The 27867-nt window shown below is 39.1% G+C and overlaps 1 protein-coding gene across 3 annotated transcripts in view; it reads right to left on the bottom strand.

Moving 5' to 3' along the window:
- The window catches only part of Shc (SHC-adaptor protein), a 179903-nt gene that overhangs the window by 37748 nt on the left and 114288 nt on the right, over nt 1-27867 (bottom strand). For all 3 annotated transcript variants that reach the window (XM_067135813.2, XM_067135812.2, XM_067135814.2), the window contains exon 9: nt 3657-3781. In XM_067135813.2, the coding sequence (XP_066991914.2) occupies nt 3657-3781 (125 nt within the window). The remainder of the gene's footprint in view (nt 1-3656; nt 3782-27867) is intronic.

The raw sequence follows: 27867 nt of genomic DNA on the forward strand, positions 1-27867 counted from the left end.
GGGAAAAATGCAAGAAATAGTAAATGAAAAAAAAAGATTTAGTAGCAATTCAGGAAATAAGATGGAAGGGGCAAGGATGTATTGAAAAGAAAGATTATAGCCTCTACTATAGTGGTCCGGAAGAAAGAACAGGACAATTCTGTACGGGATTTACAGTGCATGGGAAACTGAAGAGGAGTACAATAGGATTTGAACCTACTTCAGATAGAATATGAAAACTCCGGATTAAGGAGAAGTTAAGGAATATAATAGTATATAGCACATGCGCCAATTGAGGATGTGAATGAGAAAAGGAAGGAACAATTTTATGATGAGCTAGTACAAACAACGGAAGAGGTGCTAAGGCATGATTATTATTCTAGGAGACCTTAATGCCATAATGCCAAAGTGGGAAAGGAAGAATGTATGAGGCCAACAGCAGGGAAATATAGGCTACACTACATGAAGAATCAAATGGGAATGGTTTTCATTTGGAACAGTTTGCAACTATGAGCGGTCCTGTACTTAAAAGCACATGCTTTGGTCATAAGAAAATACATAAAGAAACGTGAAAGATGCTAGAAAGCACAGTAGTAAACCAAATTGATCATGTCCTGGTGACTGTGAGGCATGTGACATCCATTATTGACGTAAGGATATGTAGAGGGCCTAACTGTGATTCTGAACATTATTTAGTAAAAGCAGTAGTGAGACAAAAATTGGCAATAGGACAGAGGAGACAACCTACGGAAAGAAAGAAATGGAATTTGGAAAAAACTACAACAACCAGAGGAAAAACAAGAATTCCAGTCAAAAATGAACGAGACTTCGCAGACAATTGGACAAGTCTCTAGAATAGAGAAAAGGTGGTCAAAAGTCCAAAGGTCAATACAAAGTGTGGCACAAGAAACACTGGGTATAGCTAGAAAGAAAAGAAATAATTGGCTTGATATGGAGTGTGAAGAAGCGATTGGAAGGAAGAATATAGCAAGAGCAAAAATGTTACAGAGAGATACAAGGTCAAATAGGGAAATGTATGAGAAATGTAGACCAGAGGCTAATAATATATGTAAGAAGAAAAAAAAAAAAAAAAAAGCAATGCTTAGGACTAAACTAATAATAATGTTATTTGCTTTACGTCCCACTAACTACTTTTACGGTCTTCGGAGACGCCGAGGTGCCGGAATTTAGTCCCGCAGGAGTTCTTTTACGTGCCAGTAAATCTACCGACACGAGGCTGTCGTATTTGAGCACCTTCAAATACCACCGGACTGAGCCAGGATCGAACCTGCCAAGTTGGGGTTAGAAGGCCAGCGCCTTAACCGTCTGAGCCACTCAGCCCGGCAGGACTAAACTAGAGGGTGTAGAGACATAAAGGCTACAAAAGAGGACAAAGGAATTCTATAACGAAATTAATTACTTCAGGGAGGGGTATAAGCCAAGATTAAACGGCTGTAAGATTAAAGAAGGTAAATTACAACAGAATGAAGAAGAAATAAGCGAAAGATGGACCAAATACTTTTTAGAACTCCTTAACAAGGAGAGAGAAGAGGGGGAAGAGAGTGAAAGGCATATGGAGCAGATTCGGCCAGAACAATTGATAAATGTCCCCACATAGGAAGATTTAGAAAAGGCTATCACAAGATTAAATAACCATAAAGCAGAGGAAGATAACAAGTGAACTGATTAAAAATTGCAGCAAAGAAATGCTACAAGAGATATATGAGTTGAGAACGGATATCTGATGAGTGGACCATAGGAATAATTTTCCCAATATATAAGAAGGGAAATAAGTATGAATGCACTAATTATCAGGGAATCACATTACTGAATATCATCTATAAAGAATTTTCACATATCCTACTGCAGTGTCTGACTCCATATGCTGAAGAGAGATTGGAAGAAGCATAATGTGACTTCAGGAGAAATAGGAGCACGGTAGATCAAATATTTGTTGTCCGTCAAATGATGGAAAAATGTTATGAGCACAATATAGATCTACATATGTTCTTCGCAGATTTTAGACAAGCATGAAACAGTATATACAAAGATAAGTTACGTGAATATATGGAGGCAATAGGAATACCGCAGAAACAGATTAGGATGATTAGAATTACTTTGAGAGAAGTAAGGACGAAGGTGATGGTGGATGGAAGAATTGTAAATGTTTGTTCTAAATAGAGGAGTCAGACAAGGTGATGCACTCTCAGTCACGTTGTTTAATCTGGCAATTAACAAGGTCCTTAAAGAAATTATGGATACTGGAAATATTGGATTTAAATCTAAACAGATTTGTACATATGCAGATGATGTAGTGTTAATGGCCAGGAATGATAGATATCTGAAGGAAATGTTTCTTGAAATGGAGGAAGCAGGAAAACGGATGGGATTGGAGGTAAATGATAGTAAATCCAAGTATATGCATATGACTGTTATAGAAGGTAGAAGTAGTCAAGATAATTTGACAATAAATTTAGAGAATTTTAGAGGTTTTGAGTATTTGGGAACCATATTGATGAATAAAAATAAAATAATTGAAGAGATATATCATAGAATAACGGCTGGAAACAGGGCCTATTATGCTAATCTGACATTATTCAAGTCTTGTTTATTATCCAGACCTACAAAACTTAAAATTTATATGAGACCCTGATTAGACATGTAGTGACATACGGCTCAGAATCCTGGAATATTTTAGCTGATGATGCAAACAAATTAAGAATAATTGAAAGAAAGATTATTAGATGAATATATGGTCCAACTAAAGACCAGAATGGTTGGAGGATAAGGACGAATGCTGAAATACACAATACATTAGATCAGGAGAATATACCGCAGTTAGATTTATTAAGGCACACAGACTGCGATGGCTTGGACATGTTAAAAGGATGGAGGAAGACCGAATGCCACGAAACGTAGTTAAATCCCGAAAAGATACAAGAAGGCGACAAGGAAGACCCCACAATAGATTGAGTGATGAAGTGGAAGCTGACCTGAGGGCAATGAACAACCGTCCATGGAGACCAGCTGCTCAGGATCAAAGTAGATGGAGGAATATTGCAGAAGAGGCCAACGCTCACACACGATTGTAGCACCGGATAAATAAGTAACATCAGGCAAATTCTGGGGCTGTACCTTAATTAAGGCCATGGTCGCTTCCTTCCCACTCCCAGCCCTTTCCTATCCCATCGCTGTCATAAGACCTATCTGTGGCAGTGTGACGTACAGCAGATCAATACAAAAAAAAAAAAAAAAAAAGCGGGAAGTGGGAGATCGTGATCATCATGCAGATAATTGAAAGTGACATAACAGATGCAATAATAACAAGAAATATAAAACGATCCATAAAACTGATGAACAATACATCCTTAGCCCCTACATGAAGCAACAACACAAAAGCACACTACCTTTTAATACAATTAAACAGGAATAATATTTTGCTATATCAAAATAGTTTTAGCCTATGATCAGAAGTTAATTTATAAGCATTCTAACCCTCATCCAGATCTGCCTTGTTAGATTAATATCAACTATCACAGCATGAAGCCAAAGGGATGATTCAGGTAAGTTTCCTTGAACACACAAGCTTTTAAATTCACACATCCGTATAGTAACAAACCCACTACTTTTCGTTTCTGGGCTAAACAGTTACAAACCTCAATTACTGCAATCCTTACCCGTGTCAATAGCATCTCAGCCTCATGGCGGCTAACAGGACCATGGAACCAGACTTCTTTCTGCAGTTGAGCTCGCTGTGATGCTGGGGTAAGAACTTCTGTTGGAACAGCAGCACTAAAGGGCTCTAAAACAGATAATTGTTGTGCACAACAATAATTATACATTTCAAAATAAAAAGGAACTTTTATCTACCTCTCTGTATGTGCTTTAAGACAGGAGATACAGTTATAAGATGTTATAAAACTTAACTACTGTATATATCAGAAATATCCTGACAAATACTAAGAAATGAAATAGGGAAGTATGAAAAGAGTACAGAAATATTTGCTAAATCCATACTAACATCCAGAGTTTTCCTAGGTATTCCTGGGGTTACTAAAAACACCTGGATTTGGGCCAGGGGTTTAATTAAGTCCGATGTCCTTGCAACATTATGTGATTTTCAAGGTGAAAATGTCAACCCAACAACCAACAGTATCTGAACCTTAACCATCCAAGAACACAGCCAACAGCTAAGTAACTGCAGGAATTATGCACCTATAGTAATATTAAATTAACTCTCATCAATCTACGTAACTCATTTACAAAACACATTCCAAGTCAGTATGTATTACAGTGTATTACAGTCAAACCTGCCGTAATGAACACCTTTATTCAGTGAACACCTACCTATATGGACATCTTGAACCCTGGACACCAGATATCACCATTAGTCTCGTCCACTTGTCTTAAGCGGACACTTTACTTGCTCCACTGGGTAGTGTCATCATTTCTTTTAAAACCATTCTGCAGACATATGGGCATGATGTTTGAATGTTTGTACTGTTTTGAATCCAGGGAAAAGAGAGAAAGAAATAGAAATGTTGGAGTAACCATGAAGTTAATTCTTCTGTATACGTCTCTTTTCAAACCTTTCATAATGGCCATCTTGCATTCTTCTTCTTTCTACGATTTTGGCCATCTAAGGACCACAGAAAGTAACCCTGTGCATTCATCTTAATCCTTCTTTTCTTGACTTCTAATAGTTCTTCATCCTTTCACTTTACTATTTCCTCCTCTCTTCTGTCCAGATGTTATTATTACCTTTCCTCTTTTCCTTCTCCTGGAAACCCTTGAAGTTTTGTATCAATCTTCTGAAAGTTGTTCTGTCTTGTATTACATTGTCTGTTATTCCAATCTCTGTCATATCTTTTTTACTCCTTGGATCCACTGGTTGCCATTCTTGCTCTTGTAAACATGATTACACACTCGTTTTGTCAATCTACTGTTATCCATCCACATTATGTGACCAAAAATTTTAATTCTCCTCTTTCTGATCGTGTCTAACAGCCTTTCATATTCTTCATCCTTGTATAGCCAACGGCCGTAGACGTGTTGAAACACTGGATCCCGTGAGATCTCCGAAGTTAAGCAACATTGGGTGTGGTGAGGAGTTGGATGGGTTGCCACGTGCTGTTGATGGGGGGTAAGGGAATGGAGGAGCGGAAAGGAACTGGCCACCCTACCGCACGTAAACTCCGGCTCAGGAACACCTCTGCGGAGGTTCGGACCTGCCTTCGGGCAGAATAACCCTTGCCTACCTATCCTTGTATAGATCTTTATTCCTCCTATGTCTAAACTCTCCTTCCTTCATTTTCAATGGTCCACAAATTTTCCTCAATATTTTCCTTTCTTTTTTCTTTATCTCTTCTATTTCATCAGATTTCATAGAGAACATGCATTCTGTGGCATACAAACTCTCTGGTTTGATTACTGTGTTGTAGTGTTTGATTTTACTTTTCCTTGAGAGATTCTTCTTATTGTAGGTATCTTTAGTGAGTTGGTATGCTAGTTCTAGTTTTCTTGCTCTTAATCTATTTGCTTCCTTATCAAGTCCATTAACCTGAATTACTCCACCTAGGCATTTAAATTTATTAACCTTGTTGACTTTCCTGTACTCTGTTTTTAGCACTGTGGGTGAATCCCTAATATTTGACATGAATTTAGTCTTCTCAAAAGATATCTGAAGTCCACCTTTTCCCGCTATTTCTTTCAGAAGGTTGATTTGCTCTACAGCAGTCTCAATACATCAAGAGAGGATTGCTATATCATCAGCAAAGGCCAAACAGTTTATACCAACCCCTTTGTGCTCTTGAACCTAATCTTATCTCATGATGGAGTCCTCTTTCTTTAAGTCTTTTTTTCCCATACTCTTATTATCTTTTCCAGGACAATATTGAAAAGAATCAGGGAAAGTCCATCTCCCTGCCTGACACTGGTTTTAATTTCAAATTCATCTGAGATCTCTCTCATAAATTTCACTGTGGACTTTGTTTCAGGCAGAGTTTGGCTAATTATATTGATTAATTTTGTATCAACTCCAAATTCCTCTAAAACGTTCAGTAGCAAAATTATGTCCACGGATTCGTACGCATTTTTAAGTCCACAAAAACTATGACATAGTTTTTGTTCTTTGTAACCCTGTCTCATATTATAGTTTTCAGGTTTAGAATCTATTCTGCACATGATCTGCCTTCTCTGAACTCACTTTGGTATTTTCCAATTTGTTTGTTTATTATTGGTTCAATTCTATTATGAAGAGCTTTTGACAGTATTTTATATGTAACTGCTACTAGGGAGATTCCTCTGTAATTGTTCACATCTGTTTTGTCACTGTTCTTATGTAATGGGTGTATCAATGCGTTCTTCCAATCATCAGGGATTTTCTCCATTCACCAGATTTCTTGTATTATGTTTGTCAGTTCCTGTCTTGCCTGAATGCCTGCTTCTTTCCACAGTTCTGCAACAATCAAATCTTCCCCTGCAACCTTATTGTTTTCCAGACTTCGGATTATGTCATATATTTCTTTCTCACCTGGTGGGTCCGAGGGTTTAGCTTTTGTTTGTGGTTGACTGAATTTTAATCTTTCTTTTTTTTTTTTTTTTTTGCTACTTGTTTTACATCACACCGACACAGATAGGTCTTACGGCGACGATGGGACAGGAAAGGGCTAGGAGTGGGAAGGAAGCAGCCGTGGCCTTAATTAAGGTACAGCCCCAGCATTTACCTGGTGTGAAAATGGGAAACCATGGAAAAACATTTTCAGGGCTGCCGACAGTGGGGTTAGAACCTACTATCTCCCGAATACTGGATATTGGCCGCACTTAAGCGACTGCAGCTATCGAGCTTGGTTTAATCTTCCTTCACCGGGCGCGTTGGCCGTGCGCGTTGAGGCGCGCGGCTGTGAGCTTGCATCTGGGAGATAGTAGGTTCGAATCCCACTATCGGCAGCCCTGAAAATGGTTTTCCGTGGTTTCCCATTTTCACACCAGGCAAATGCTGGGGCTGTACCTTAATTAAGGCCACGGACACTTCCTTCCAACTCCTAGGCCTTTCCTATCCCATCGTCGCCATAAGACCTATCTGTGTCGGCGCGACGTAAAGCCCCTAGCAAAAAAAAAAAAATCTTCCTTCAGGTTCTTCACAGTTCAGTAGTTTTTCAAAATAACGTGCCAAATTCCGCTTTGAATGTTTTGTAAAAATTTCTTGTATTATGTTTAGTGAAATCTTCAATTTGCATCAGCCGACTTCTTTCATATTTTCTCTTTCCATTTCTTATAGTTTTAAAAGTTTGTTTTCACACTGTCTTGAAAGTCTGAAAATTCCCATCAGTTTTAGAGGAGTGCCACCTTCTCCAGGCTGTCCGTCTCTCATTTATAGCCTCTTCACATTCTTCATTCCACCATCTATGCTTCTTTTCCCTCTTCAGAGGGCATAGTTCCTGTGTAGCTTTAGTTATTTTTGTTCTCAGATCCTCCCAATTCTTTGCACTATCCTTTTCTAACTTCTCTTTTAGTTTTCGGTTTACTTCCGAGTTGTTTTTTAACATTTCAACATCAAATCTAGTTCTCCTGTTTGTTCTCTTGTTTTGTCTATTTTGCGGGATGAATCTCATTTTTACAGTCGTGAGGTAATGATCACACCCAATGTTGGCTCCTTTTTTTTTTTTACCTTGACATTTTGAATCTCCTTTTTGCTCTTGGCAGAGATAGCTACGTGGTCAATTTGGAATTCCCCGAGGTGTGGGTTTGGAGACCGCCAGGTTTTTTGTTTTCTACTCAGCTTTTTAAAGTAGATAGGACATTAGTTTGAGATTAAAAGCCTTGCATAGCTCTACAGACCTTATTCCATTTCTATTTGTTCTTTTGTGTGCCGGGAACTGTCCTACAATCTTCTTATAAATCCTTTCTCTCCCAACTTGTGCACTGAAGTCCCCAAGTAACACTTTGATGTGATCTGCAGGAATTTTGTGGATTTCGTTTTCCAAGAGTTCCCAGTACTCTTCCACTTTGTCAGGATTTTTCCTGTTATCATTTATTGGATCATGAGCATTAATTAATGTATAATTTTTATTTCCACATCTTATGGTCAAGAGAGACAGTCTTTCAGAGGGTGAATAGAAAGCAGTTCCTGGGTGGGGGACGTTCTTCATTATTCCTCTTCCCTGGTTTTCCTTTGTATATTCTGTAATTTTCTGAGTCTAACATATTACTGTCTGAAGAGCAAGTATTAAGATTTTCTGGTCATCTAGAATTTTGATTAGTTCCTTTAGTTTTTCAACTCTCAGAAGTGTATTAATATTTAGCATATCAAAGAAGTATTTCTGTTTTGGTCTCAGTTTGCTGTTAGTTGATGGGTCACCAGTAGAAGGCTCCGACTCCTTCTTGCATGCCTTTTCTGGGCTCTCCAGAATCCTTCCTTAGGCCCAGTTGCACGGCATACTGCCATGGTGGATTGATTACCACCTGGAGAAGTTATTCCCTAAGTTTGTATCATGCATGCCGGCCCCGTAGTGTAGGGGTAGCGTGCCTGCCTCTTACCTGGAGGCCCCGGGTTCGATTCCCAGCCAGGTCAGGGATTTTTACCTGGACCTGAGGGCTGGTTCGAGGTCCACTCAGTCTAAGTGATTAGAATTGAGGAGCTATCTGACGGTGCGATAGTGACCCTGGTCTAGAAAGCCAAGAATAACAGCTGATAGGATTTGTGGAGCTGACCACACAACACCTCGTAATCTGCAGGCCTTCGGGCTGAGCAGCGGTCGCTTGGTAGGCCAAGGCCCTTCAAAGGCTGTAGTGCCATGGGATTTGGCTTTGCATCATGCATAGGTTACTTGACTTTCTTGGGGAACAGTTTGTTAACCGTTCCATGATTAAAACTATGGTTATGAGCCGTTGAGTTTATTTCTCAGCAGCACCTCACATGTTGTACAGACGCTGACCACAACACCACTCATTGCAAGAACAAACGTGTGGATTTAAGTTTTAAAGGCAGTTCTTCCACCTCCTTTGCCATTGGGATTTGTTGTCCTCCTTCACCATTGGAGCTGTTGACTCCTTCATTTGATGGATTTTAGTGACATTTTCCTCATTAAGGGCCATCACCCTCCTAAGGGAGCTCATCCGCCAGAAGCCGTTATCTCCCTTAGGGTGTCAGCTTATTTTCCACCGCCCAAACACTTGGCGTTGAGCTACTGGCAGTATGGTCTACTCCATTACCGTAGCAGGGTACCCTGGCCAGACTAACATCTTGCATCCTAATTAGTGTACAATCCAAGAATTCTCGTTTCCCAGGAATACTGCCTGTGACTATTTACTCGCAAGTTGCCAAGGGATTTTCCGACCCAACTTGCGTCATTCTAGTCAAACCTCCAAAGCCGCTGATAAGATCAAGGTCAGGTAGTTCAGTTAAACTTAACAAGGAACCCAAGAAGTCACGCTTTGGCAAATGAAAGTTGCAAGAGTGGGAATATATCAACATAAAGAATCACTATCATGTTTTGTCATAACGATCTCAGCAAAAGGAAATTCCGCTACTATGTTTCCGTTTCAATGAGTTTCAACTTGACAGTTAACCGGAAGTCAGACATTGATGCCAAACTGTTAAGAGTACAAACAACTGATTCACGACAGGCTATAAGAAAATGTATATACTCGAATATGCTCAAATATAAGTCCAGAATCAATTATTCTTCGTAGCAACATGCATAACTCACATAAGATGAATAATAACACATATAGGGTAAGGCTATAAGATGAAAACAGATCAATGCTCAAACAGATAAAATGCGAGAAAATGAAATGAAATTTCTACTCACCATCGAGAAGAGCTCACTTTCACTAATAGATTCAATTTCTTTTAAGCACGAAAACAATCCTACATAGGGTGGCGAAGAACTTTATGCCCACACCTCCTGACTATTTCATCCACCGTGTAAACTGGGTACTAGGGCTTGTTTTGTTTCACAAGATGCACGAGATCCTCCCCTACCCCATGTGATCGCGAACTGAAATATTATGCTCCTTCAACCATTCAATCAACTCATTATTTCTGGCCGTCATTGTTGGCGCTTTGTCAATAATGACCGAGTGAAATGACAAAGACCGCGAAAAGGACTGAGCACAATATAACCCACAGCTGATAGCACATCGTTACAGTAAACAGCAGACTGACAACAATGGTAACCAAAACTTGAGTCTAACGCGCTCTATCGGAGTGATCGGCTGTCTATGATTGGCTGTTTATTAATTCACTTAGCCTCTGCCAAAAGGTGGAGCTCAAATGTCAAGTCAAAACTCATAAGAACTGAACTATAATCTTCGAGACCCAGGTGCTTTAAAAATATGGACTTAAATGTTCACGTTGCTGAATGGTATGCAAATAAAAGGCATTCGAGAAATGGCTTCTAGCTTTCAATTACAAGATGAAAGCCAGGAACGATAACATGATCTTGATACTAGACAATGCTGCATGTCAACCAGAAATTTGGCTTTCAAATGTAAAACTCCTGTTCCTCCCACCCAATACCACTTCTCATGTTCAGGCACTGGATCAAAGAATTGTTCAGGCATTCAAATATGCTATCGCAAGAAGGTTTTACGGTCATTAGTGGGACACATCGATGAAATAGATTCAGCTTTCAATTTAATGAAGAAGATCAATCATTGCCTGAATATCATGTGGCATTGGAAAGGGTACCTGGCCTTAAACCCATACCAGTACCCACAAAAACAAAATGAGCCAGGATAGTTTCAGCAACCTCAGAAATACTTGGCATAAGCTGAAGAAATTACTTTACTTGGTAGTAGTTGCCAGATTTACCTTCTGGATGAAATAGGGTGACATCTACATTATGAGACTCTTGGAAAAACACTAAATGCTCAGTGGGTGCCTTTTCAAGAATACGGAGATTGCCCCTATGGACAAAGAAGTATGAAGTAAAACAAAATAAATTTTAAAAGTAATTGTGAGGAGTTGACTACATAATGGTTGTTTAGTATATTTTACATAGGTGATTTCATTCAAAAGTTTGGGAGATATGGTTCTTCAGGATTTGGATTGAAAATTTCAAGGCCATCTCTGCAACTTCTCTTATTAATGCCTGATTGAGGTTAAATGATTTCCAGAACTAGATAAGAAAAAGAGAGGAAAGGTTAATCAAATTTTTTTTATGTCATCCGACTGGGAAGCGATTTTTCAGACTTTACAAATATTGCAGCTTTGGGAAGTATTCATTCAGCTTTGTTTGTGTAAATTTAGCATTTTTTTCCTTTCCGCAATATTCTCAAAAAAGGAAGAAGAAAAAATTTGCTAGATTTATACAGGAAAAACTGAACGATTCCACTGTATTATCCCCATACTTGCGATCCAACACAAAAGACAAATTCATCGTTTAAGAATTTATTTATTTATTTATTTATTTATTTATTTATTTATTTATTTATTCATTTATTCATTCATTCATTCATTCATTCATTTATTTATTTATTTTGCTTCAGATGGGTACAAACCTAACAATGTGAAATACATATACTATTACATTAAATGAAAATAAAGAACTTAAAATTACATGACTTCGTACAAAATAAATAAAGTCATATACGGTATAAACTAATAATACAATAATAGTGAGGCAGAAGAATAACAAGAAGCTCTGTCAATGAAGCAGAGACCAAAGTTATTAAAGTTGTTGTATAACTCCTTTGTAAGAAGTCAGTTAGAATATGCATCGCTCATTTGGATTACCAGCTATAAAGTGAACAAAAAATCAAAGTTGAAACGTTGCAAACAAATTTCTTAGATACCTTATGAACAAAATAACTAATAATTAACCTAAATTTGATTCTTGGCCGTATATGACTACTGAAGAAATCAGGTATGTTAAAGAGCAGTTACACGAGATAGCATCAAAGACAGGTCTCCAAATATTTTATAAGAAAACTCAAGTGTATGGAAAATTCACATAAAAATATCAGTTTCCCTTTACAGGTGAAATAGGGGACAATTTCCTGTGTCTTCCTTCAAATATCTCGGAGAAATCATAAGATTGTTAAGTAATTTATAAATAACTAGAAGAACTGTGATATACGTTGCTGGTTTTTTACCTGGATAAATCCTCACGAAATATCTTGTAGAAATTTCTGGTGGTTTTTTCTAGAAATCTTGTTCTATCCCTAAGAGGCTGCTTTTGTCGTAGGCATGTTTTTCGCAGCAGATTATTCTAGAGGTTAATTTTTGTGTCTTTAGGAAGTTATCCCATCTTTCAATTTCTGATGTCCATTCCACTGATTCCATGCTTTGATTCACTCATTGATGGCTTTATATCAGGTTATGTTTCACCATCTGTGTTTATTTTTCCTGGGTGACTGTACTAATTTCATGGCTAATGTTTGTAATGTGATGCAGAGGTCTGGCCACTTCTTGGGATCTTGTTCTTGTATGTCATGAATGAAAACACAGTGCACAGTGAAAAGAAATACAGATCAATCATAGTACTTCATCTGGCACATCGGTAGACTAATAAGAATGGAGAATATCTAATAAGCTTTTGTAAATCATTTACGCTGAGACTTGTGTCAACACGTTCTCCAAGACTGTGCACTGAAATCGCTAATAAGATTTTCACACAATGTTTGAGGATCTTGCTTGTAGTTTCTTCAAGTGGTTCTCTAAAATCCTCTACTTTCTGTGGATTTTTCTTATCACTGTCAGTGGGAGCATGGGCATTTATCAAGGCACAGGCTTTGTTGCTTGATTTAACAAGAACAAGAAGATGAAGAAGATTACTGTTATTATTATTAGTATTATTATTCAATCACTCGTGCACATAAGCAGCAGATTCACACAATTTATTTTCAGTTCAGCCTGTGCTTTGCGTGATTTTAAGCACTAAGTAAGTCTTCTAGACCACTATGAGGCATTATTATCCCCTGTCTTCCTCAGCATATGCAACATACTTGCTTTTCTTCAAAGGTGTACAGGAGTAACACTAGTCCTAAAATATGTTTTGCAAAGAGCTATCATCCTCCTTCCCTGCATGGAATGCATTATTTCAAGGGGATCCCTTGACATCAGTCTTTTTCATTATCTACCTAAAAAATGTGAGGCATGAAAATGGTCGAGCTAGGAAGATGGATATGGTTATGAGATGAGATGGCATGAAATGATGTGGCGATTGTTGGTGAAACCCTGGCTTAAGTGACGGCTAAATACATGGTGATTTTTACAAGCAAGGGAAGTGAGGTTGGTAGTCAATGACTACATACGGTATGCGCCAAAATATACACTACTCATTTTCGCGCAGTGCGAATGTGCACACCTGAGCGTCTCCGTGTTGTTACATCGCCATTATGAATTGTTAGTTGTATAAAGAACGTTGTGCGCTGTGATTGGAAGTGACAATGGGTCTCGCAACGGAGGAAAAAGTGTTTATAGTGGAGTATTATTTTCGCTCGTACGGAAACGGTTATCAAGGTGGGCCAAGTTTAAAGTTAGTGTCGGAACAATATCGTGAACACTTTAATAAGCCAGCAGCTAGCAACACAGTTATGGTATCTATTGTTAAAAAATTTCGCCATACGGGTAGTGTATTGTGTCAACGCAAGGGAAGGTCAGGTAGGCCAGTAACTGTGTCCACAAATGAAAATCATGGACATGTCCTCAGTCAGGTGTTGCAGTCTCCAAAGCGAAGTCTTCGGCGAACAGCTCTGAAATTAAACATCAGCCCTACGTCACTTCGACAATTGTTTAAAGACATAGGTGGATTTCCGTACTGAACACAGGTTGGGCAACGATTGACGGAGGACGATAGGTATGTCAGGGTGGAATATTGTGCACGATTTTTGGCCATGGTGTACAAGGATCCAGATTTCTTGTTCAACGTGTGGTTCTCCGAAGAGTCACATTCACTTGGACGGTTTTATCAATCGCAATACAAATCGCATTCTTGGTTTCGAGAGGCCAGACACTATAGTCCAGAAACCGCTACATAGTGTGCGTGTGACGATTTGGTGTGCAGTGTCAGGAAACTGTGTGTTAGGTCCGTATTTCATAGAGAATGATGATGCTGCACCTCTTACTGTTAACCAGGAACGCTATAGGAACATGGTGATCAGGCCATTTATTCAGGATCTAAGAAGATTTTGTCGTGCCAGGAACATGCAGATGAATAGACAGTGGTTCCAAGACGGGGGGACTTGCCATACCGCTCGACAGGCTATGGCTATGCTGCAAGAAACCTTTCCAGGACGAGTAATTTACCGCGAGGCTGAGTTCCCCTACTCATCACATTCCCCCGATCTCACACCACCTGATGCTTACGTGTGGGGAATGTTAAAGGAGCAAATTTTCAGTTGTCCAGATCCACCCAAAACTGTGAATGCATTACATCAGAAGATTGTCTCGTTCTTCGGGACTCTCTAGCAACCTATGTTCCAGAATATTTTGGAAAATCTGCGTGATCGTTCTGAAAACTGCCTACAGCGCAATGGAGCACATTTTGAACATTTACACTATCATCTCGATAAGTAAGGTAATGACAATAAGACTAACATAATTTCCAGTGCTGTATATTTTGGCGCATACTGTATTATAGTTTTATGTCCAACTCGTTGGCTGAATGGTCAGCGTACTGGTCTTCGGTTCAGAGGGTCCCGGGTTCGATTCCCGGCCGGGTCGGGGATTTTAACCTTAATTGGTTAATTCCAATGACTCGGGGGTTGGGTGTGTGTGTGTGAGACGTATTCAGCATTAGAAATCATCCTAGGTAGGGCCCTCATCTTCACAGACATGCAGATCGCCTAATAGGCCGTCTACGAGAAAAAGACCCATACCAGGCCTCTTCGGAGACCGTATGCCATTATTATTATAAGGTTTTATCAAGCCAACAGAACAGATCTCTTACCATTGATATAGCAGACTACAACTGAGTATGTAGACAGCTTCAAGTATCTGGGATCAGTGCTGTCAAGCAAAAGCTGTTGCCCAGGAAGCAAATTCCCTATCAGATGTTAACCTAACTTTTCCTTAAATGATTTCAAAGTACTTGGAAATTTCTCGAATATCTCCCTTGATAAATTACTCCAATCTCCAATTCTTCGCCATATAAATGAGTATTTGCCCCAATTTGTCCTCTTGAATTACTTTATCTTCATGATCCCTCCTACTTTTAAAAACTCCATTAAAGCTTATTCGTCCACTAACATCATTCTTCACCACCTCTCCAGTGACAGCTCAAAACATACTGCTTAGTTTTGTGCAGCTCGCTTCCTTACTCCCAAGTCTTCCCAGCCCAACGTTTGCAACATTTTTGTAACACTACTCTTTAATCGGAAATCACCAACAACAAATTGTGCTACTTTCATATATATCTTTTCCAGTTCTCAAATGAAGTAAACGCAATGAAGGTCCCATACACTGGAACCATACTCTAATTGGGGTTTTACCAGTGACTTATGCGCCCTCTCCTTTACAACCCAACTATTAACCCCAAAATACCCTCATAACAATATGAAGAGATCTGTAACGTTTATTTACAACCTTGATAATGTGATTACCTCAATGAAGATCTTTCCCTTGCATTCTATTTTCTAGATATTTAGCCTCCCATTCCTCACTTTTGTTTAGTCCAATAGCCCTCATTTGTGTCAGTAGTCCCCCAGTATCTGCCCTATCAAGAGCATTTGATATGTCAATATCAATACAGTCCATTTGACCACCTAAATCTAAAGTAACTGTTATATGTTGCTGAAAACCTGCAAGTTAAGCCTCACTGGAATAACCTTTCATAGACCCAGACTGCCTTCTATCAAACCAGTTAGTAATTTCACAAATGTATCTAATATAATTAGAAAAAGTGCTTTCCCGGAGCTATGAATCTCATGTTAAATCCGTGTTGACGCTTGAACTTCTTGCAAAATTGTACAAAACTATTTAAATTCTCCTAGTCAATAATATATATATTTTACGTCCAATTAAGACTGAACTTCACACATAAATAGACATGTTTCGACCCAGCACTGAGTCATCCTCAGTAAGACATGTACACTGAATTAAAAACATAGGAAACACATAAAATGAAATGTTAGTTAAAAAGTGTTTTAAAGAACATGATGAAAGTAAAAAAAAAACTGTAAAATGTTGTTCGTCTTTCTGTTTCAGTGTTCTTGTTGTCCATTGGTGTGGTTCAACTGGACAACAAGAACATTGGAACAGAAAGACCTCCAGCTCAAGACTATATTTCACAGTTTTTTAACTTTCATCGTGCATTTTAAAAAACTTTTTAACTAACATTTCATTTTGTGTGTTCCTGTGCTTTTTAATTCATTTTGCATGTCTTACTGAGGATGACCCAATGCCGGGTCGAAACATGTCTATTTATGAGCGAAGTTTCATCTTAATTGGATGTAAAATATATAGTATTGACTAGGAGGATTAAAATAGTTTTGTACAATTTAGTAAGAAATTTTCCAGAGCTGACAAGCAACACATGTTGCACTGCCTGGCCTATAGTTATCCATTTTATGTTTGTCACCCTTGCCTTTGTTTCTTTCTACAGTTTGCTTTACGTGGCACCAACACAGATAGGTCTTATGGCGACAGTGGGATAGGAAAGGCCTAGGAGTAGAAAGAAGCAGCCATGGCCTTAATTAAGGTACAGCCCCAGCATTTGCCTGGTGTGAAAATGGGAAACCACGGAAAAACATCTTCAGAGCTGCCTACAGTGGGGTTCGAACCCACTACCTTCCAGATGCAAACTTACAGCTGCACGGCCCTAACCACACGGCCAACTCACCCAGTCTTTCCTTTGTTTCCTTATGCCTCAAAGACATAATATGTCAGCCTGATACAGGAAGAACAAGACTGCAATGGAGATAATAATGTTACTGGTTTTTTTCTTTTTTTTAAGTCCCACTAACTACTTTTACGGTTTACGGAGTTGCCAAGGTGCCGAAATCTTGTTCTGCAGGAGTTCTCTTATGTGCCAGTAAATCCAACAACACGTGGCTGACATATCTGAGCACCTTCAAAAACCACTGGACTGAGCTAGGATCGAACCTGCCGAGTTGGGCTCGGACGGCCAGCGCTCCACCCACTGAGCTATTCAGTTCAGCCAAGGGACATTGTTTAGGGTTTCAAATGCCAGTTTTTATATGGTGGTAACTGTTGCAGTAGCAGTACATGATCATGTATTGTTGCACAGAACAAGGGTATCTTTGCGACAACTGCAATTTGGACCTTCTCTTCCAACATTGGTGGTGTACTTTACATTGTAGACTCACTCTCCTCTTGATAGTGTTCCAAAGTTGGTCCATTCACATCCCACAACACTGTCAACATATTTTTCATGGATGCTGACTTCAGCTCTTACTAGACAAGAAATGCGAGTTGCCATATCGAGGATTGTCTTTTTTTTATTCTAGCTCATAATGATGGACAAAGGCTTCATTCTCCCAAATAATGTGCACAATATACACTTCTCCTCAGCATGATAATGGGGTCAAAGTTCTGAACAATGCATATAATTCGACTTGGGTTTTGCAGTCATTACAATCAGCTGGCAGGGAATAGCAATATTTGATTGTTACAGAAAGTGCATGAGCAGATTGTATACCCATGTTCACCACGTTACTTAATTACCAGTAAATCATGACTCCCCTCTGAGAAACCTTTTTATGAAAGTCGAAGGCAGGCATTAATACAAGTGAAGGTACATATACCCCCCTTGTCCTATGAAAATCACCTAAGGTGTGGTGGTAAAATACATCCACGGTATCTCCTTCCTGTCGTAAGAAGTAATAATAAATAATAATGTTATTTGCTTTACGTCCCACTAACTACTTTTACAGTCTTCGGAGACGCCGACTGCCGGAATTTAGTCCCGCAGGAGTTATTTTACGTGCCAGTAAATCTACCGACACGAGGCTGTCGTATTTAAGCACCTTCAAATACCACCGGACTGAGCCAGTATCGAACCTGCCAAGTTGGGTTTAGAAGGCCAGCGCCTTAACCGTCTGAGCCACTCAGCCCAGCGTCATAAGAAGTGACTGAAAGGTGAACGCTTAGGAGCGTTGACTGGCGACTATGGTGGGTACGCGAGCTGAGTCTAATATTGATTCTACTTACTTGTGCCAGGTTCCTCACTATCCTCTTCCCTGTCTGACCTCCGTTTGTCAACTCTTGCTCTCTGATGGTATGTTATCAAGGCCTAAGAAGCCTTTCGATTTCATGCCCTTCTTGGCCCTTTCCCATCTTCTGCCAATACCTAAATTCTTCATTCCCTTCTGCTTAGTGTTACAGAGAAGATGGAGGCCCAACAATAACCACCACCATTTTCCTGAAAAAGGAGACTAGCAGTGGTGTCTCAACAGAACACTAGCTGCCAGCACGTTGGAAAGGCATGGAAATCCAAATGATAAGCCCGCAGCCACACTGGGGCAAAACAGTGGTAATTTCACGACTGGTAAGACCTAAGGAGCTTGAAATCTGTGAAATTATACTTCCCTTGTGAGAACATAAGTATATTTTTGTTGTGACTTTGCTTAGGGGCAAGGGACTTCTTGTTCTCCGGGCAAATGTACCTTAATTAAGGCCATGGCCGCTGAGAACTAGAAAAGCAGCTAGAATTGATAAAATTTCTAGGAATATACTAAAGACAACGGGTTGAAATATAGTACCATATCTGAAGTACTTATCTGATTACTGTTTGCATGAAGGAACTATACCAAATGAATGGAGAGTTGCTGTAATAGCCCTTGTGTTTAAAGGAAAGGGTGATAAACAGAAAGCATAAAATTACAAGCCAGTCAGTTTGACATGTATTACATATAAGCTTTGGGAAAGCATTATTTCTGATTATATTAGACATGTTTGCAAAATTAATAACTGGTTCAATAGAAGACAGTCTGGGTTTAGGAAAGGTTATTCCACTGATGCTCCACTTGAAGGATTCCAGCAAGATATAGCAGATATCCAAGATTTGGGAGATCAAATGGATTATTTCTCGATTGGCATTTGACAGGATAGATCATGGGAGACTACTAGTAAAAATGAGTGCAATTGGACTAGACAAAAGAGTGACTGAATGTGAGATAGTATTTCTAGGTAATAGAACTTGGAGAATTAAAGTAGGTAAAGCATTATCTGATCATGTAACCATTAAGAGGGGAAGTCCTCAAGGCAATATTATTGGACCTTTGATATGAGTAAAGAACTGCAATCAGTTCATGCAATTTGCATCTTATTCCATTTTAGTCTTGAACTCCCAGTAAAAATGAAGACACCTGTTATTCGGCTTTAACCATTGTTTCGGATGAAGTGGATATTGGCCTCTACCTTATAAGTGGCTTCAGGCGTGATCAATCCTGTTTGAAGTGTTACTACTCCATGTCTGCTACAATATGTGATTTCTCTTGTCCGACTCACGTATCCATTCAAGATTGGGATTTAATTATTTCTTCATTCAAAAGAATATAATCATCACTTTTTGTTATATATGAACATTCTTATTAACTGACTGGTTTGATTATTACACTGTCAGCTCTGTGTTGTACCTTATGTTTTTAACCTCTGGCAACACGATTACGGGTTTTTTTTCACTTAGCCATGATGAACACACTTATTTATTTTTCACTCTTTTATGTTTGAACATTCTGATTGACTGACTGGTAGCAATGATATCCTAATGATTTTAATTATTTCACTGCCAGCTTTGTATTGTACTTTCTGTTTTTAACCTCTGTTTCAACACGATTGTGTTGTTTTTCTCTTAGCCATGTTGTAACATTCTATGTTTTTTTTCACACTAGTTTTACGCCTATTTGATTTTCTAAATGTAAATGTTGATTCTTAGGGTGCCATATATTTTAAGGACACTAGGTTCGGGGCCCTGATCTAATTTTAGGCTAAGATTTATTTCGTCTGATGATGCTTACGACAGTTAAGCGAAACATGTCCCTTCTTACAACGCCTGTTGTAATGTTTATATCCTAAATATAAGGAAAGATAAGTACTGGAAAGGTGGTGTTAACTATTATTCTTATTTTAATGTTCATAACACCTATACCTTGTAGGCATTCCCAGATTATCTCCCTAAGTACAATGTCAAAGGCTTTTTGATGTCCCCAAAAACCATCAGTAAGTTCTTCCCATATTCCCAGTAGTGTTGGTTACTGAATGCATGATTCGAAGCAGTGAATCGATTCATTCAAGTGTCCAAGTGAACCAAATTCACAGGAACGGCGAGCTCACGGCACACGATTCAGCTTACTCCCAGCGGACAGTGCTGAGTGGCGCACTCACTGGACTTTGACGGGGAGCCGAGCTTCCGCTGCAGCGAGACAGTGAATCATGGCACACCGAAAGAATCGTGAACGAGCGCGGCTCAGTGAGACACATGATACACACGGCTCCTTATCGGCTCACTGGACATGCGGAGAGCCGAGCTTCCGCTGCAGCGAGACAGTGAATCATGGCACATCGAAAGAATCGTGAACGAGCGCGGCTCAGTGAGACACATGATACACACGGCTCCTTATCGGCTCACTGGACACGCGGAGAGCCGAGCTTCCGCTGCAGCGAGACAGTGAATCATGGCACATGGAAAGAATCGTGAACGAGCCGGCTCAGTGAAACACAAGATACGCACGGCTCCTTATCGGCTCACTGCAGCGAGACATACAGTGAGCCATGCTACACTGAAAGAATCGTATGCTATAATGGACTCTCGAGCTCAGCTCATTTGAAAATAATACCCATTTGCATTCACTGTCCTCTTCTTACAGGGAGGTTTAAATAATAGATGGATTTATTTGCAGTGTTAAAAAGGTAGTCACAACATAATTCTGAAGTAGCTAGTAAGTAGGTAGGCTATTAGGTTATACTATTTATTAGTTTAATGAATCTTAGTATTATAACTTAGTTGACATTTGACAATTAAACTCTACTCTAGCCTGCCCTAAGACTATGAGTCATGCTCATGACCACTCAAAAGTACCTGTTTTATATTGGGAAGAACGGCTCAGTATTCTCTCAGTTCATATGTCACATCGTTGCACAAGACTTCAATCATATGTGGACAAACGCAATAACAGTATGTTGAATCAGAAAACCAGCGGGCTACTGTACATCTCGGGTAGCCTATACAAAATATGACGATTTTTAAAAAATCCTCAGTTGATACATATTTTCAAAAATGACTGAGCGAGTTGTCGTGCAGTTAATATCGCGTGGCTATGCGCTTGCATTCGGGGGATGGTGGGTTCGAATCCCACCGTCGGCAGCCGTTAAGATGGTTTTCCGTAGTTTCTCCATTTTCACACCAGGAAATGCTGGGACTGTACCTTAATTCAGGCCATGGCTGCTACCTTCCTAATCCTAACCTTTCCCACCCTGCGTCGCCGGAAACCTTCGATGTATTAGAGTAACTAGCATTTTTTCTAAGAAAGGAGTTCATAGTATGAAGACCAGATGGCAGCTGCGAGCACTGAATGCTGTTGCTGCTGTCTTACCAGCACATACTACGCAGATGCAGTAGGAGCGGTGACCAATGAGCCGTGAATCGGATCACTGTATCGATTCAGTAACGTGAACGGAATCAAATGAATCGATTCAGTAAAATGAATCGAATGTCCCATCACTAATTCCCAGTGCTTCTCTGTTAGCATTCCGACAGCATTTATACTTCGGCTCTTCCTGAAGTCATGTTGCCCCTCCTCCAATAATGGTTCTACTATATTCCTGAATCTTCTTTCAATTATCTCCTCTAGAAGATTGAGTGAGGAAGTACAGTGATGCCCCTATAATTTCCACATTTCTTCCTGTTTCCCTTTCATCCATTCCTCTGGTAGGAATTGGATTACTTGTTGGTCTGCAGATCCAAAGATCATCCCTACAGGGAAACCCCTATCCTCCACATGAGAGTGCGCTCTAACAGGGTCAGGTTCCGCTGGTTACTTGTTAAAAGTTAGTCCCACCCACAAAAGCTGAGGTTATTTGCATACTAGTTCATATATATATATATATATACATACTAGATACATAAAATTGAATTTTTGGTCTATAAACTTTGACCTTTTGTCTTAGACTTCATTTCTATCTTGAATGTTTCTGCAGGGGTCAAGGAAAAAGAACGTGTTTGCGAGAAAATGTACTAATGAATCTATATATATAAAATAAGAGTTTTGTCTGTACATTGCTCAGAAATGGAAAAGAATGGTATTTCTGTATCGGTCATGTCCACAGTAACAAGGAAATGCACTTTTTAGTTTTCCGTAATTTCTGTCTGTCTGTCTGTCTGTCTGTCTGTCTGTCTGTCTGTCTGTCTGTCTGTCTGTCTGTCTGCCTGCCTGCCTGTCCATCCGTACATGCATCACGAGAAAACGGCTGAAGAGAATTTAATGAAAATGGGTATGTGAAGTCGGGGGATGAGCCGCTACAATCTAGGCTATAAATCATTTTATTCATGCTGAGTGAAATGGTAGTTTAGGGGAAGGCCTAAAATTTTACTCTCAAATATTTATATTATTAGTGGTCCTATCGATAAATATAGCATAACTTATACAGAATTAAATTTCCGATCATTTATGTCATACATTGTTACCGTACTGGCTACGATAGCACAGATATTTATGAATTTGTATTTTTGTTGCTAAGTCCATATCAACGCCGAGCCACGAGAAAATGGGTTAACGGAATTTAATGAAAATCGGTATATAGAGTCGGGGAATAAGAAACTACAGTCTAAGTTATAAACAATTTTATTCACCTGAATGAAATTGTAGTTTAGGGAAAGCGTCTAAAATGTAATTTTTAAATACCGATTTTATTGGTCCCATCGAAAAGTACTACATAACAGAAGTTATAGAGAATACAATTTCCGATCATTTATGTTTAATTAACTTTTACTGTACCGATTATGATAAGAGTGATATTTCAGAGTCGGAAGGAAACTAAACGTGACGGCCTACAATATCGAAAGCGCATAACATTGATCAACAATAACATTACTCTGACCATAGTTTGTTGTGATGTTCTTTGTCTCTTATCCTGCCGCTCAACTGCGATACATGGGATTACTGCTGCATACCGAATATAACAGCCTGACTGAATATTGGCGTGAAATAGCTGGGGAGTTAGAAAACTTCCTTCTTTAGCATGACATTCCTCTGGTTCATCATAGTATTCCAGCTATTCGATCCCTACCTTGACACACTGTTTTGAATGAGCACACTTAAGGCAGGGGCTCTAGTAGTAGTAGTAGTAGTAGTAGTAGTAGTAGTAGTAGTAGTAGTAGTAGTAGTAGTAGTAGTAGTAGTAGTAGTAGTAGTAGTAGTAGTAGTAGTAGTAGTAGTAGTAGTAGTAGTAGTAGTAGTAGTAGTAGTAGTAGTAGTAGTAGTAGTAGTAGTAGTAGTAGTAGTAGTAGTAGTAGTAGTAGTAGTAGTAGTAGTAGTAGTAGTAGTAGTAGTAGTAGTAGTAGTAGTAGTAGTAGTAGTAGTAGTAGTAGTAGTAGTAGTAGTAGTAGTAGTAGTAGTAGTAGTAGTAGTAGTAGTAGTAGTAGTAGTAGTAGTAGTAGTAGTAGTAGTAGTAGTAGTAGTAGTAGTATGACCTGGTCATAGGCCTATTCCAAATGATAGCACCACAATTCACTAAATAACTCAAAATTCAACCCTGAAAGAGACGTTTCTTAAGAAGAGCTTCTTCCTCTTAACTTTTATTAAATTCTACATTCATTTTATTCCAAATTAGCAGTGAAGAGGGCGTTTCTCCTCTGGCTTGGAGGAAAAATTTGCCCCCAAGTTAGATTTTTCCGCCGCCAGTGTAGTGAATTGAGATTTTCTGACTCGTAGGGTACTCACAGGAAACCGATTAGTAAAAGGGCATAGTTACCCTGGGACTCTCCACTATTCGAGCCCCCCACCCTGAAAAAAGACGAAGAGTGTTCACGGATCACGGCTGTCTGCGGCCTGGTCATTCCAGCTCTGGAACTTTGGACTTAGATCAGCAGCGTAGCACTGTTCGTTAAAAGTGAGAAAATGTGTAGTTTTTAATTTGATCATTTCATATGAAGGCATTGCTTTTAGTCGCGCCATTCCTATTGACGTCATTGTAATGACGTAATGACCTGTTCATTTCAGTTGGGAGAACCACTAAGACATTCTTTCTGAGGATGTAAACATGCAGGTAGGGAATGAGTGTCTGCCATTATAATGGAATTCCCCAACCTGATTGTGACTGATAGTAGGCAAGCGGGCCTACCATTACAATGAAATTTCCCTAACTCAGTCTTCACATGAGAAAAGATGTTTGGTGATTTCCCCGTCGTGTTTCTAGGGTAACGTTAAGAGCTATACAATTTAATACAGTCTTGCTCACAACGTGTACACTACCTAATGCGGAATTCTGTATACAATGTAGAATCCCGTAGCGAAGCACGGGTACATCAGCTAGTATACAAATAAAAACTATCCAACAGGGACATGGAAACACTAGATACGATTTTTTCTGACATGGGGGCATTTTACATGTAATTAATCTCATAATAGAACCGTATTGAGGACAATATATTAAAATTATAAAATCCTTTTATTAACAACCACCTACTCAATACAATATATTACTCATTGAATTATAAAATAATCATGGGGGCATTTTCCGTCGTGTATCCGCAAGTACAGTGAAAACTGTAGGCCTATTTACCATTTCTAAAGATGAGAGGAAATGATTAAAAGATGTGAAAAACATGAGAAAACAAATATGAAAATCTTTTCCGGTAGAGACTATAAAATAACAGGTATACTGAAAGGTATAAAAAAACACCAGACAACAAACATGGAAATATGTGCACTAGTCAATTTCACACCATTATGTTTCTAATCCAGATATAGGCTACCGTATCATACGACAAATATTCGCTACACTTCTCACTGTATTACTCAACACAAAATAAATTTCTACGTTCTGAATAGAATGCGAAATACAAGCACAAACAGGCTCACTCTGCTGTTCAGTAATCTCACTGCTAACTGTCAAGCAAAACTGAACATTCCTGAGGCTAACGGCTTGCTCCCCGAAAGTGCAACTTATCCTGTGAAGTTCAGGAAGGCCGTTTCCTATAATCATACAAGTGTGGCAACGGCTCTTACCCGAGCTGGAAATCACGTTTCTTTCACAAGGAATGACAAATACAGTAACATGTTTCAAGGCTAGGAAAAATGTGATCGTACTAACCAGTAATAGCACAAATTCGTGACACGATAAGTGAGGTATTTTTATATAGATTTAATACGATGAGAATTGAGACTTCGAATTTTTGACGAGCTAAGGAGGAAAACGTGTTAATGAGGAACGCACTAACGAGGTTTCACTGTAAATGTAAATCTAAGATAGGTTCAGAAACATTTTTGTTTCTTATCTGTTAAATGGTACTATACAGAATAACATAACTTTTTGAAACTAGATACTAATTTGATAGAAAAAACTGGAACATGCAATAAATGCATTGATTAGTGTAGGGTGGGAGGTAGTTTAGAATTTTCAAATGTCTGTTATTACTAGTCCCATCAAAAGACTGCATTACCTGTTGCACAAGTCTTTGTCGTTACATGTGAGAGGGCTGGTGTCTTAACTGAAATGTAGCGGCATGCCAGGGAATGAGCGAGGAGAGAGGAACATGCCAGAGAAGCAGCGGGGAGAGAGGTACACTGTATCGCAGAGTTACTGACACCAGGTAGACATTCATCAATGCACAAATCGGTATAATAAGAAGCCTTTTATTCTGAAGTAAATGAAATTGTTTTAAATAAAATGAAATGGCCTGTACATCTTTACAATATTTCATTACTGAATAACATCGGAAGATGAACCTGTAGTTTTATCAGCTGTATCAGTTCTCTCTCCTGCCATATTGGTTGAGCTACCACCTGATTCCCCTGCTGTGGTGTTACTGGGTTCCTGGTCATTGTCATCATCACTACTTTCCAAACCAATATTTATCACAATTCTCTCAATCTCCTCTTCCATTAGTGCATCAAAGTGCCAGTAATTTTTTGCAAAATCTTTAATTTTTGCATTTTCTTTTATCTAATCATTTTGGGTCACTTCTTGCATACAGCATAGTTTTAGTCCTTTTAAAGCTGATAGTGAGAAATTGAAGACATTGTTTGTGGCTAATTTTCATTTCACAAAGTTCCAAATGAGTTCAATTGGATTTAGGTCACAGTGATAGGGAGGTAATCTCAGAACAGTAAACCCACTGTCCTTCAAAATCCTGTCTACCATATATACAGGTTCAGTGTATTTGCTTATAGAAGTTCCACCAACTCACTCTTGATCTTGTCATCAATCACAGCAATTTCGTTGTCCTTCAACCACGACATTAAAATGTCTTTACAAACAGCACGTTTGGGCGGTTTGTTTTCCTGAAGGGTATAATACGGTGAATTGTCAAGGACTAAAATGCAGCCAGGTGGAATGTTTGGGATGAGTTGCTCCTGCAGCCACTTAGTATAATTTGTGCTGTTCAATTCATCATGGTAATCCTGTGATCGCAACTTTGAATTGGAGCTCTTTTCCCTGCAGTTTGGTTCACAATAATCCCTCGAACGTCTTCGTGCTGCCAGCATTTTTTAAGCGTGTAGTGGGTACGAATCCATGTTTCGTCTGTATAAACGACAGACTTTCTAGATCCATTTTCCTTCTGTCTCAATGCACAGAGAACTACTGTACATCATGCAAAAATATTATGTTCCATTAATATAAGTCTCACATTTTTACACCTTTTAAATTTAAACTCCCATCCTTTTAACGAGTTTCCAAAATATGTGTTTCCCTCCTGTAAACAATATTTTACTTTGTCACCATTAGGAACTTTACGTAAAGTGGGGATTTCTTTGCAAACTTCGTAAAATTCCACAAATATTCAGCACACACTCTTATCAAATTCATCAAGCTCTGTCTGCTTCCAACGTGGATGACTTTTACCTAGGTTACAAGTTCCAGAGAGAGAGAAAAATGCATTTATTTCTGCTTCCTCTACTTGGAGGCTGCCAAAAGACAAAGCTTACATAAAAGTAGCAATATTACGCACTGTCCTTTCACTTCTACAGATAGCTTTAGCAGTCCTTTCCACAGTTTTCTGGGGAAGGATTACGAGACCTCCCCTCTTTTCCTCTTTACAAAACTGTAGTACATTGCAAAGATTTTGTTCTCTTGTTGCACTTGCTGAAATGATAGCGATTGCAATGTTTATCACACAACATACACACACAATGTAGGGACGGTTCATGAAAGCCTGATCGCCGGCATAGAAGACGGTGAAACCCATGTTCCGCCAGTCTATTCAAAGCACTTCTCATGTCATTATTTGGACCGGTCCAGCTGCGGTTAATCATAGCATCAGCTGAATATAAGTCCACACTGGTTTCTGCTTGTTTTCTCTCTCTCTCTTGGAGAACTTCTTCTTCTTGCTGCATATGTGGAAGCTGCATTCTCATTTTCAAATCTTTCAGTAAAAAAGTTTCTTTGGATAATTCATACGCAAGTCATGATGGTGACATCTTGGAGATGCCCAGTGTTCGTTTCAGAAATCTGGCCTTTACATTTTCAATAATCCGAAGGTCGGACACCGTTAGTCTTTCCCAAATAAGTTCCATACCATATGTGAGAACTGGGAAGACCTTGGCATAAAATAAAGCCATGGACGTGCGTAGCGATAGTCTAGTCGGGTTTATAATGTCATATATGCTTTTGATGGCTGCTAAAGATCTTTCTCTTACTTGAATTCTAAATGAGGTGACCATAGGTTGTAAAGTGACACCCAGACATGAGAACGAGTTCACTATGTCTAGGTCTACCCACCCCCACCCCCCCACACTGTATTCTGTCACTAGCTGCGATTC

The sequence above is a fragment of the Anabrus simplex genome, chromosome 1 (assembly GCF_040414725.1).
Source record: "Anabrus simplex isolate iqAnaSimp1 chromosome 1, ASM4041472v1, whole genome shotgun sequence".
Classification (NCBI taxonomy): domain Eukaryota; kingdom Metazoa; phylum Arthropoda; class Insecta; order Orthoptera; family Tettigoniidae; genus Anabrus; species Anabrus simplex.